Source organism: Ovis canadensis, chromosome 12 (assembly GCF_042477335.2).
Source record: "Ovis canadensis isolate MfBH-ARS-UI-01 breed Bighorn chromosome 12, ARS-UI_OviCan_v2, whole genome shotgun sequence".
In the NCBI taxonomy this organism is placed as follows: Eukaryota; Metazoa; Chordata; class Mammalia; order Artiodactyla; family Bovidae; genus Ovis; species Ovis canadensis.
The window spans coordinates 59,872,538-59,885,037 of NC_091256.1; the positions used below are offsets into that span (position 1 = coordinate 59,872,538).

Consider the following 12,500-nt stretch of genomic DNA (forward strand, 5'->3'; position numbering starts at 1 on the left):
CTGCAGGAAAAACAGGACTGTGCTTGCTTTCAGGTTTTGCCAGTTCCCACAAGAAATCGTTCTTCAGATGGTGGAGCGATGTCGAATAAGGAAGCTGCAGCTGCTCGCGCATCAGTACATGATCCCCAGCAAAGTTGAGTTCTACATCAGTGAGAGCCTGCCTGAGTACTTCACCCCATATCAAGCAGAGCGGTTCCGGAGGCTTGGGTAAGGGTGGAATTTAGCGTGCATGGTGGGATGTCTAGCCTGAACAATTCTGCCTCAAAGTGGGTAGACACTGCGGCATCCCCCTTGCCGTGGCGCTTGCTCACACGCTCACGTGTGGGTCCGGATCTCACAACTTGTGCGCACCTGCTACATGCCGAGCATGTTCACTGAGCGGCGTTCCCGCTGATCGGTCGTGTTCAGGCTGCATTTCAGATGCAGAACTTGTCTGGAGAACACTGTTTAGAATTTGACTTCTGGACTTTGCCCAAGGTTTTTTTTTGTTTTGTTTTGTTTTTTCATTCCAAGCCTAACTTTCCTTGAAACCTGTGGAGTTCATTGGGAGCCAAGGGCAGCACGTTTCTGCACTGACGTGGTTCCACAGTTGTGTTCTTTCTTCCAGCTACGTGTCTCTCTGTGACAATGAGAAGACAGGCTGCAAAGCCCGGGAACTGAAGTCGGTGTACGTGGACGCAGTGGGGCAGTTTCTGAAGCTCATCTTTCACCAAAACCACGTCAACAAGTACAACGTGTATAACCAGGTGAGACGCATGGACCTGCCCCTCAGTGGTGTCTCCCTTCATAGAAGAACCTGGACTCTTCCTTCAGGGTGGTGTCTGTGGGGCAGTGCTAGGCTCTCTGGAGCTGTTGCCCCGATTCAGAGCCACCAGTCCCATGTGGCCGTGTGTGCTGGGGGCGTGACTGGTCCACGGGCATGGGCTGTGTGTCACCCAGACTTGGTAACCAGATGAGACATTTTGGATGTATTAAGTTTAAACATATTGTTACAATCAATTTTATCTGTTTCTTTTAAACTTTTTTTTACTCTGCCAACTAGAAAACTTAAAATTATCTATGTGGCATCATATTTCTATGGGACAACACTGTTCTAGGTGTACTTTTGTAAGGTAAATCCCTTACAAAAAAAGGTGATTTCATGTGGCATGCAGTCCAGAATCTCTGGTTCCCTTTCTGTTGCTTTGGCATAATCAGAGGTGTCAGAACAGTCTTGTTAATTGAAGCAAATATTTATAACACTCCTTGCCCCTTCCAGAGGCACGCAGGTGTTCCAGCCAGTCAGAGTTTATGCTGAGCAGGTGAGCTGGAGGAGGGTCTGAGACATCAGGTGCCTTGTCCGTACATGGCAGCAGAGTTCTGAACCGTCTCTTTCCTCCACTTCATCTCCTTGTTCACCAGGAGTTCCTTGGGTTTTAGCTCAGCCTCAGTGATTCTCAAGGGCAGGGGGGCATGTCATGGGAGAATCACTGCCCCGGACAAACTGAGCTGTGTTAATGTCGGTTTTCATTCATTGTCTAAGTTATCACCATCAGGTAGATATGATCCCATTCTTAACTCAGGTGGATGTTTCAATATAAGGCTGCATTAAAACTTTGTTACTGTTTTAACATCCTTCAAACATTAAAATAGCTGCTTGGTTCAACATTAGAATATTAATAATTCTGAGTTAGCATGAGATTTTGCATTAGTACATTTAGATGTACATCATCCCATTTGATGACAGGATGAATCGGAGTATTATAAAGGGGTTAAGTCCTGTCTAACATTTATACTTAATTTCTGTTGGTGAATTCTCTCTTAGGTTGCTTTGGTTGCAGTAAATATCATTGGAGACCCTGCAGACTTTGGCGATGAAACCAATATTGTAAGTTTGGGAAGCCTCCTTCCTAAAGAGAGACATTTATTTCTAACAAGGAGGGGTCATTCATTTTTGTCACAAAAGTGTCATCCTATAAATTCTCACAGAAGTGTCCAGTGACCAGCTCGCAGGTGATTTTTCAGCAGCTGTTGTTTTAAACTTTCCTTTACTCAAGAAGTGTAGTTGTCCCTCCAGCAAATGGGATCACCAAAGCCCCTTCATATCACACCATCTCTTTGTCTTATGTTGTTCCTTTTTCCTCTGAGATACTAAGCAGAACTCCCCCACAGACCTCCAGGGAGAAGCTGATTGATCACTACCTGGGGCACAATACAGAGGACCCAGCTCTTGAAGGAACTTGCTCTGGGTAAGAGCCCCGCCCGCCCCAGGCCATAAACTTCTGTGACTTCCTCCCTGGAAGCCAGCTCTGAAGGACCCTGGACTCGGGGGCCCCAAAGTGCAGTCTGGAGCTGAATAAGCCACTGATGGGATTGTCGTAAATACACTGCAGATTAAGGTCACCCTTCTGTTTAGCACATCTTCGTTCAGCACCCTTCAGAGAGGACTTCACTTCCTGTGTGGTTCGGTATCACCAAACAAAAGAGCCATCAGCCGTCCTTTGATGTTTTAGTGGCACAGGTAAATTCATAGACGGAATAATGGACCAAGATTGTCAGCTACTGAGGTTCATCTTCCCTCTACTCAGAGCTTCAGTCCTTAAGGGAGCGAGGCCTGCCCGTCTCGTCAGGTCCTCCTGAGAGCCTCTCTACACTCTGCATGCGCGCAGTTGTGCAGACTCAGCCATCCTGCTGCCTCTTTAGCAGGTCAGGCTTGGAGGGCAGAGCTGAGGGTCCAGCTCTTTCTCCCTGTGTCCCAGCACCTCTCTGGGACCAAGTCCTCAGCACCCTGCCTAATAGCACCCAGCCTAAGGAGAGAGGAATTCAAAATGACACCCAGGGCCCCATCTCTGACAGCAGCTCCCCAAGAGTGAAAGGATAAGATGCTTAGAAAAGATAAGATGCCTTGATGTCAGTAGATGGTATTTGCCCGTGAACTGTGGTGTATGTGGCTCCATGCTCACGCGCACATGGTCGGAACAGCCGGCTCTTCTGTTTGCATCGAATGTGTGGTCAATTCTCCGCCCTGTTGCTCAGAGCCATGGCAATACCAGTCATGCGCCCAGCAGACAGTGAACCCGTCCCCACAGAGCTCCGCAGCCCCTACAGGCCTAGGCTTCATGGTCCCTGCAGCCCCAGCGAGACAGGGACCAGGGTCGCCTTAGGTGGTGGTGTGCGTGGTGCCTTGGAGTGGAGGCCACGCTTACAGTTTAGTGTGTAAGAAGGCACAGTGCAGAGTGAGCCATCCCACCTACACAAGCCACGCGGACGCCTCCCCTTGTCAGGTGGGCATGAGGAGCACATGGGGGAGGCGGGCACTGACAGCAGCTGCTGCTTCCTTCAGCGTCATGGTGGCACCACCTGCGGCTCTGCCCTCCTGAGCAGAGATGACCAAGCTCACTGACAGCTCAGTATCTCTGATGAAAGCCCTCTGGGGAATGGTGACTTCTGTTTAAATCAGTTCTTCAAGTTAGCCACAGGGGACAGCAGACCTCAGCTTCCTGTCCTGCTGTGCCCCCACCCAGGGTTTTCCTGAAGGTGTAGTGAGGTCTTGACAGGCCACAGGCAGCACCTCAGGCTGAGTCCACAGGTACCGCTAAGGTATTGTGGGTAGTGGGCACTGCTGACGCTGGGTGTTCCAACATCATCTCGTCCTTTGTAGGGTTCTATAGTGGAATGGAGTGTTGGTTTCACCTCTGGAACTTCAGGGCAGAGCAAGTTAGATTTGAGAATACGGTGTGTATTTAGGTAAAAATAGTCACCGTGACCTTGGGGACATGGAGACATGCTGCTGGTCAGTCCTCACTGAGGTTAACAGAGATGCCACGGCCACCATGCCTGCTGCTGTGCTCACCAGTACCTGAGTCAAGGCATGCGGAAGCAGGATGATTTTGAAAGGGGACATGGTCCCCTGTCCTGCTTGAATTTATTAATCAGCTAAACTTATGACAGATAACATCTTTAGTAAGTTTCCCAGTGTATAAGGAACCCCGAGTCAAAGTTAACAGGAAGTGTCTGTCTGCGTCTCATGGCTCAGATGGGGAGGTTCTGAACCATGTCCCTAACTCTTCTGTTGAGGAGTTAGATCGGTGTCATGGTTCTAGACATCAGGCCCAGGAGCTGCTGTCCTGTCATAGAACTAGGAGGAAGGAATGGAGGTAAGAGTCCATGAGAAACAGGTCACTCAGATCACATTTGGGTCATTTATTCCAGGAAGGATCTTTCTGATCTGCAGAACCGGATGGTGTTGTATAGTTGGACACTTTGAAGTACAAGCCCAGTGGTAGCATCTCTAACGCTTGTCACTGTTACTGTGGCATGAAATGGAAGCCTGGACTCGGCCTGAGTTCCCCCGAATCAGCCTCTGCAGGGCCAGGGCCTAGTCATGGCCGGCTCTGATGTTGGTTTCCCAAGGCTCCAAATGGTTCATGAGCGGACTCTCATGCATTGGGCACAGTGCTGGGCACAGTCTGCATTTGAGATACCTGTTGAATGAGTGAGTGAGAGTGAATGTGAATGAGTGAATATGAATGAGTGCATGAGTGAGAGAGCGAATGAGTGGGGAAGGAGTTGAGTGAATGAGTAAGTGAGAGAGTGAGTGAGTGAACGAGCGGGTGCTGGATGAATAAGTGCACGAGTGAATGTGAATGAGAGAGTGAATGAGGATGAACGAGTGGGTGCTGGATGAGTAAGTGCATGAGTGGATGTGAATGAGTGAGTGAGAATGAACGAGCGCGTGGTGGATGAGTGAATGTGAACGAGTGAGTGAATGAGGGTGAACGAGCCCGTGGTGGATGAGTGAGTAAGTGCATGAGTGGATGTGAACGAGTGAGTGAATGAGAGTGAACGAGCGGGTGCTGGATGAATGAGTAAGTGCATGAGTGAATGTGAATGAGAGTGAATGAGGATGAACGAGCGCGTGGTGGATGAATGAGTGAGTAAGTGCATGAGTGAATGTGAATGAGAGAGTGAATGAGGATGAACGAGCGGGTGCTGGATGAATGAGTAAGTGCACGAGTGAATGTGAATGAGCGAGTGAATGAGGATGAACGAGAGGGTGATGGATGAGTGAGTGAGTGCATGAGTGGATGTGAACGAGTGAGTGAATGAGGATGTATGAGCGGGTGATGGATGAATGAGTGAGTAAGTGCATGAGTGAATGTGAATGAGTGAGTGAGAGTGAACGAGCGCGTGGTGGATGAGTGAATGTGAACGAGTGAGTGAATGAGGGTGAACGAGCCCGTGGTGGATGAGTGAGTAAGTGCATGAGTGGATGTGAACGAGTGAGTGAATGAGAGTGAATGAGTGAGTGAATGAGAGTGAACGAGCGGGTGATGGATGAATGAATAAGTGCACGAGTGAATGTGAACAAGTGAGTGAATGAGAGTGAACGAGCGGGTGGTGGATGAATGAGTGAGTAAGTGCATGAGTGAATGTGAACGAGTGAGTGAATGAGAGTGAACGAGCGGGTGATGGATGAATGAATAAGTGCACGAGTGAATGTGAATGAGCGAGTGAATGAGGATGAACGAGAGGGTGATGGATGAGTGAATGAACGAGTGAGTGAATGAGAATGAACGAGCGGGTGGTGGATGAATGAGTGAGTAAGTGCATGAGTGAATGTGAACGAGTGAGTGAATGAGAATGAACGAGCGCGTGGTGGATGAATGAATAAGTGCACGAGTGAATGTGAACGAGTGAGTGAATGAGAGTGAACGAGCGGGTGGTGGATGAATGAATAAGTGCACGAGTGAATGTGAACGAGTGAGTGAATGAGAATGAACGAGCGCGTGGTGGATGAGTGAGTAAGTGCATGAGTGAATGTGAACGAGTGAATGAGAATGAACGAGCGCGTGGTGGATGAGTGAATGAACGAGTGAGTGAATGAGAATGAACGAGCGCGTGGTGGATGAATGAGTGAGTAAGTACATGAGTGAATGTGAACGAGTGAATGAGAATGAACGAGCGGGTGGTGGATGAGTGAATGAACGAGTGAGTGAATGAGAATGAACGAGCGGGTGATGGATGAATGAGTGCGTGAATGAGATTTGTCGGCAGGAAATGCCATAGGGGCCGGGGCTGCCTTCTCCCATCTTTAGCCCTGAGTGTGGGGGGAGCAGCTCCCCTGCAGTATCACGTAGATTAAAACTGGCTCTAAAACACTCTGTTCTTTCCTGTAGGAAGTCTGATTACATCTCTCCACTAGACGACTTAGCCTTTGACATGTACCAGGACCCAGAAGTGGCACAGATCATCCGCCGGTTAGACGAGCGGAAGCGCGAGGCCGTGCAGAAGGAGCGCTATGACTGCGCCAAGAAGCTGAAACAGGCCATCGCTGACTTGCAGAAGGTACTGCCTCTGGGAAGCAGCTCCTCTGCCACCCGCGATAGGCTTTTTGTCTGATTACCCTGGCCCCTGCCCAGAGAAGGGGCCAGGCCTCAGAAGGCCACAGGGCTAGCGTGGCTTCAGGGGTGTAAGCAGAGGAGGGAGACCACGAGCACATAGTCCTGCAGAGCCTCAGGGCCGCATGCCATCTGAGGCAGCAGGAAGCTGAGATGCTTAGACTGCTGTGAGCTTACCCCAGCGTTGCAGGCAACCCGAGCAGGCGACCCGTTGCAGGCTCTGAGGCAGCCTGAGCATTGCAGGCGACTGTGGCCAGTTCCCTCCACTCCCGGTGTCATTCCCCCATCTCCCAGACATGAGGCTGGTTGCCCACACCGTCCTCAAAGCGTTAACTTTGAAACGGTCTCTGCACTGAGCGTAAGTCTATGAAACGAGAGCTGACGCTGTGTGCTCCAGGTGGGGGAGCGCCTGGGCAGGTATGAGGTGGAGAAGCGCTGTGCCGTGGAGAAGGAAGACTACGACCTGGCCAAGGAGAAGAAGCAGCAGATGGAGCGCTTCCGCAGCCGCGTGTATGAGCAGCTGCAGCTGCACGAGCTGGTGGATGCTGAGCTGGTGGGTGGGGCCCGCAGCAGGACCTGAAGTCGGGGGGCCGGGAGAGCTATCCTCCGGATCCACATGGGTGGGTGTGCAGGAGGACTGCAACGGTGGACATGGGGGCCGGTCAGCGGGGAAGCCTCCCAGCAGATGGCTGTGTCTCCCAGTGGCAGCCCCACCCTTGTGGTCCTGGGGAGCACAGGGAGAGGGGCCCCCGACAGCTTGGGCCAGTAGGGGAGGGTCCTGTGTCCAGACCCATGTTCCAGGCCAGTAGACAGCACGGAGTGCAGGCTCTGGCTGTCCCTGCTGGCTCCTGGCCCCACTCCACCCGCCCCACTCTGTGGTCTCAGACTCATTCCTCAGCCTCCCTGGGACTGTTTCCCCATTGTATCCATGGCAGTGAGAACAAGGAACCTGAGATGTGGTCGTCTGCCCAAAGCACTTTCCGCCAGTCCAGCACATGACCACAGCTGAGTCCGCTGCACTCGTTAGAGTGACATGAAGTAGTCTGCTCTGCAGACACACAGGGACCAGCGCCGGCCATGTGGGTCCAGCCCAGGTGCTCCTGCCCACCTGCAGCCTCCACGCTGCAGTGCCCACTCTGGGCAGCCATCTGCTTTGTTAGTGTCCCTTGAGTGGTCCACACGGTAACTTCAGGCAGTCGGGGGCCATGACGTGGGCCTCGTTAATGCAGCTTCCACCTGTGTCTTCCAAAGCCAGTGCTCCCCTGGGGAACAAGGCGGGGTCTGTGTGGCGGGGACCCTGGGAGCTGAATAGCCCATTTTCCCCCAGATGAGAAGGCCTCTCGACCTGCCCCTGCAGCCCCTGGCCTGTCCCAGCAGCCCCCACCACCAGCCGCCCATGCACTCCCTGCCACAGCCAGAGGAAAGGGTGACAGAAAACCGGCTTGCGGACCCTTTCCTTCAGGAGAAGCCTTCATCACACTGCCTGGACGTGTCTTCTCAGCGTCCCACAGTGGACCGGCCACCTCCCGCCACTGACCCCCCTCCCAAGACCCACGTAGGTAACTCAGGTTCCCGCTGTGGGTAGGCATAGAGGCCCTGTGTCTTGTGGGGGCTTTCCTGGGGAACGAGTGTATTGGAGAACAAGAGCGGGGCGGGGGGGCCCCTTCCCCGCCCTGCATCCGGGGAGGGGGCCCCTTCCCCGCCCTGCATCCAGGAACACCGCCCATGACTGAGACTCTGCCTCCTCTGAGCCTCTGCTGGCTCTCTTTGCAAAGACGTGCTGCAGTGTGGGAGAGGGTGTTTCTGGGAATGAGCGAGGTTCCCGCCCTGACGGGACCTCAGCAGAGCCTCAGGACAAGTCGGGTACAAGGCCGTCCCTGTTAGAGCTGCCTGTGTGGCAGGTGGCAGAAAGCCTGTTTCCAGTGGGTTACTGGCATTTATAACTGGGAGTCTAAGAGTCCTCATGGGTTTCAGGGTGGGTTTGACTCCTATCTTGCGGGTCCGCTTTCTTGGTTCTGGATGCCGTCTCAGTGGGCTGGACCTGTCCCGGGTGCCTCAGCTTCCGGTCTGTACATCATGCCATCGGGGAGGTTGGGGAGGGTGGGTGGCATCGGTCCCACTCTGAGCCCGTCCCCAGGCCCCAGGTTTACCCTGGTTAGACCGGCCTTATCACCTGGCAACCTCATTGCTCATGTGGGTCACTGAGGACAGGCCACAGGAGGCCTCTGCTGAGGGCCGTAGGTTTGCAGGCTCTGGACAGGACCCAGGGCTTCCGTCACCTGTGTTAGTGCAGGGCTGCTGGACAATGGATGCATTCAGAGGAGGCTTGATAGTTAGAAGTAAACTAATGAACTGAAAAAATACCAGAGGTCTTTCCAGAAGAAGAATATAATAACTTTTACTCTAGTGGTCTGCTGGCAGGTGAAATCTCTAGTGGTAAGCAGTAATTGTGGCAGAATCTAGATGGCTTGTTGAGTAGGTCTGTAACAAGCTCAGAAGGGAATAAAAACTCCTGTCTGATTTTTTCACTTACACCCAATTCATAAATTATTCTAACCTGACGAGACTGATACTTCAGCAAAATACCATCGTTCAGACCAGACATGTCCCAACCAGGCAGCCTATGGGTGTAGACAGGGATCAGCAGGCGAGGGGGGACCCCATGCTGAGCCCTCTAGCCGCCCTGTCCTCCCACAGCCCGAGTCCCTGCCCTACGATGAACGGCCTCTCCCCGTGACCCGCAAGCAGCTCGGGGCAGCGGTCTCCGAGGCAGAGAGGAGAGACATGCTTGGCGACGAGGCTCGCAGGGCGGACGCCGCAGGAGAGCCAGAGCCCCTGACAGAGAAGGCCTTGCGGGAAGCCAGCTCCGCTGTGGACGTGCTAGGAGAGGCCCTGGTAAAGAAAGAGGCCAACGCAGGAGGGGTGGGCGGCTCCACAGGGCTCCTGGTCCCCTGCCAGTCCCACCCTTGTCCTCACCGTCCAGTGGGAATGTCCTGATGATCAGCCATCATGTGGGACAGCACAAGCATCAGCTAGGATTTCAGGTCTCTTGATGGTGTCCCTTTGAGCCTGGCCTTTCTTTCTATTTATTTTTCTGCTTTAATTATTTGCCCACGCACTGCAGCGTGGAGGACCCTAGCTCCCCAGCCAGGGATTGAACCTGCATCCTCTGCACTGGGAGGTGGACTCTTAACCACTGGACCACCACAGACATCTCCCAGCCAGGGCCTTTCCTTGGGCTTACAGGTTCCGGCCCCAGCTCCCGCCTGGAGCACTGCTGGCTCCAGGGTCGAGGATAGCAGAGCAAAGAAAATAGCAGAGCACCGCTGGCCTTGAAAAGTTCTCTTGCTGGAGCTTTTAATACTGTCCATGTTTTAATGGACATAGACTTAAAACCTCCCATGCTAGGAGCAGTATTTCTCTAAACCCATGTACCCAGAGCGTGGATGTTCTGTGTTTAGAAAAGCTGTGTCTTGTTGAAACAAACCAGAGCCAGGGGTGCTGGGGTGGGGACAGGGCCAACCGCCCACCCTGAAGGCCGCCCTCTGCCCTCCCAGGTGGCCGGAGCCTACTCCAAGACATGGTCGCACCGGGAGGATGCGCTCCTCACCCTGCATAAGCAGCTGGCGGACACGCCCGTGGGAACCCCGAAAGAGGACCTGAAGAGCATGCTGAGGGCTGCCGTCTTCCTCGTCAGGCGAGCCATCCGCGACATCGTGACCCCAGTGAGTCCCACCACCCCGCAGGGCCCCCCATGTCTGCCGAGAGCTGCCGGGCCGTCCCCTGGAGGTCAGGGTAGCCTGGGAAGCAGCCTGGTCCCTCACTGTCATCACCAAGCACGAGGTCACTAGGGATGAAGACCTTGAGTAAGAAACCCGGTTGCCAGGGAGCCTGGGCTCTGTTCCCATGGGCCGTGCCCTCTGGCCCTGTGTACGCAGAGACCTGGCCACCGTACCGTTCACGCTACGTTCACTTGTGTGATCTTCCTGACACCTGAGGAGCTTGGAGTTACCGGTGAATTTTCCTAACTCTGAAAGGGCCGTAAGAATGAGCATCCCCAGTTACACCGTTGTCTGCATTCACACAATACCTTACGCAATTCAGCAGAAATGTCAGACCCTTGGTCTCACGGGGAGGTGTTGGAGACCTCATAACACACGGAGATGAGCCCATGGCCTCCGTGTGCAGGGAACTGTGTGCACAGCAGTTGGCCATTTTCAGTCCTTCAGACAGCGTGTAGTTTTCAGCGTAACGTTCCTGTTGATTACTGAAAGTAAATTTCATGTTTCTTTTTAGTGGAATTGAGTTAAGAGTGGCTTATCCGGGTTTGTCACTATTTTCTTAGGTCTTTCAGGCATCTTTGAAACTGTTGAAAATGATAATTACACAGTATATTCCTAAACACAAACTGGGCAGGCTTGAGACAGCTCATTGTGTGGAGAGGACGATTCCTGTCTTGCTCACGAGAACTGGAGACTCTTCTGCTCGCCTCCGGGTTATGGCTTCTAATTTTATTCAGGTACAGATTTCCCCGGGATGTTTGAAGCCATCGATAATAAACACATAACGGGAGATACTTGGCTTTCTTAGTATAGTACCTTACAAGGTCCCATCTGTTCAAGCCAGTCATAGGTTATGCCGCGTGATTCACCGTCATAACTTCCTTCTCCTCTGACCCAGAGAAATGCTGCCTTAAACTTGGCTACAGTGTACAGTTTTTCTTTGTTTCTCTTCTTTAACATAGGCTTTTAATTTTTTTAATAAATAAAATCTATGGAGAGCCAGACCAGAAAAGAAAAATGGAGTTAAAAAAAATAATAAACAGGTCACAGTCTTGATGAAGTGTTTTTATTCTTTCCACCAACACGCCTCCTCTCGCCTGGGCACTGGGGGAGCTGAGGCAGACGTGAGCAGCTGGGAGTCTGGGGCCCACGCTGAGCCAGGCAGCACAGGAGAGTGCTTTGCCCTCTTGTCAGGAATCCATCTGGGCCAGGAGACCTCAGGTTAAGGTGCAGGGTGTCTGTGACCTCCTCCAAACGTGAACCCAGTGCCATGAGCAGGCTGGCTTTCTAGGGAAGGAAGCCAAAACTTCCATAGTTTCTCCACCAGGAAGAACCACTGATCTTGTTTTATTTAACTAACTAAAACATTCAGGGAAAATGAGTGAGTGGTATTATTTGGGGGAACTCTTTCAAAGGATGCATTGAACGTGCCCCTAATTGTTTTCAAGCACGTTCACCTCCGGGACAGCAGTGATGCTGAGCGTCCTCTGCGTGCGGGTGTTTGCATACTGCACCAGCTTCCAACGACGGCCCACGCCATTCTCCCCATGTGGGTCCCTGTGTGCGCGGCATCTGTGTGTCCCAGCAGCCCCCTGCTGCTCTCGGGGGCTCCCCTCCCTCCTCCTCCTTCCCACTGGTTTCCAGCCACTCGTGGGCCCAGAGGCAGAGCCACGGTGCTGCCAGAATGAGAAGGTGTTTGGGTGGTGTGGCCACAGACCTGCAAAAAACAGACTTCTGTCTGTTACAGCTCATGTTTCATCAATATTTTATCATTTCTTGAGTCTTTTCCTTTAATATTTTATCACTTTTTCTTTCTTTGCATCTGGCTAGTTAAGTGATGAATATCTTAATTATAGAAAGACTTGTGTGGAGACAGTAGAGCGTGTGGAGGCACTTATCCTCTTTCATCTCAACCCTTCAGGGATCAGTTCATCTGAGTATGTGCCTGTTACACGCTTGGCTAAAGCTTAAAAATACTGAAATGGAGGTTCTTACAGCAAGACTTAATTTCTTTTAGAATTTTAGAAATCAGAAAATCTTTTTCTTAAGGTTGTGAGATCCTAAGAAGGGAAACTAAGGTTTTAATCACACTTTCTGTAAAGCTTTAATTCATCTCTAAGTGATCATGGTTCTTATTTCTGATGATTCAGGCTTTTATTCTTAATTGTTATCATATCTTAAAAATAAATAGGAGCTTACAGACAAATGACTTTACTGTCATTTGTCACTGTCATTTTTTATTTCCCATTTTTTTCCCTCAGTGTTTCCTTTGCGGCTAGCAATGAGTTACCCGTCGCATTTTCCAGTAAAACTTAGCAGATGCTGTTGGTCTCTCTAG

General features: G+C 51.8%; 1 protein-coding gene across 5 annotated transcripts in view; it reads left to right on the top strand.

Annotated features, from left to right (window-relative positions):
* Window positions 1-12,500, top strand: part of CEP104 (centrosomal protein 104) — a 41,229-nt gene that overhangs the window by 13,616 nt on the left and 15,113 nt on the right. The window contains exons 3-12 of one of the 5 annotated variants that reach the window (XM_069544848.1): window positions 34-207; window positions 608-746; window positions 1,805-1,867; window positions 2,152-2,228; window positions 6,159-6,327; window positions 6,778-6,933; window positions 7,708-7,935; window positions 9,078-9,275; window positions 9,938-10,105; window positions 10,726-10,899. In XM_069544848.1, coding sequence (XP_069400949.1) covers window positions 34-207; window positions 608-746; window positions 1,805-1,867; window positions 2,152-2,228; window positions 6,159-6,327; window positions 6,778-6,933; window positions 7,708-7,935; window positions 9,078-9,275; window positions 9,938-10,105; window positions 10,726-10,899 — 1,546 coding nt within the window. Of the gene's footprint in view, window positions 1-33; window positions 208-607; window positions 747-1,804; window positions 1,868-2,127; window positions 2,229-6,158; window positions 6,328-6,777; window positions 6,934-7,707; window positions 7,936-9,077; window positions 9,276-9,937; window positions 10,106-10,725; window positions 10,900-12,500 lie in introns of all 5 variants that reach the window. The other 4 variants (XM_069544851.1, XM_069544847.1, XM_069544850.1 and 1 more) reach the window with 4 other exon arrangements.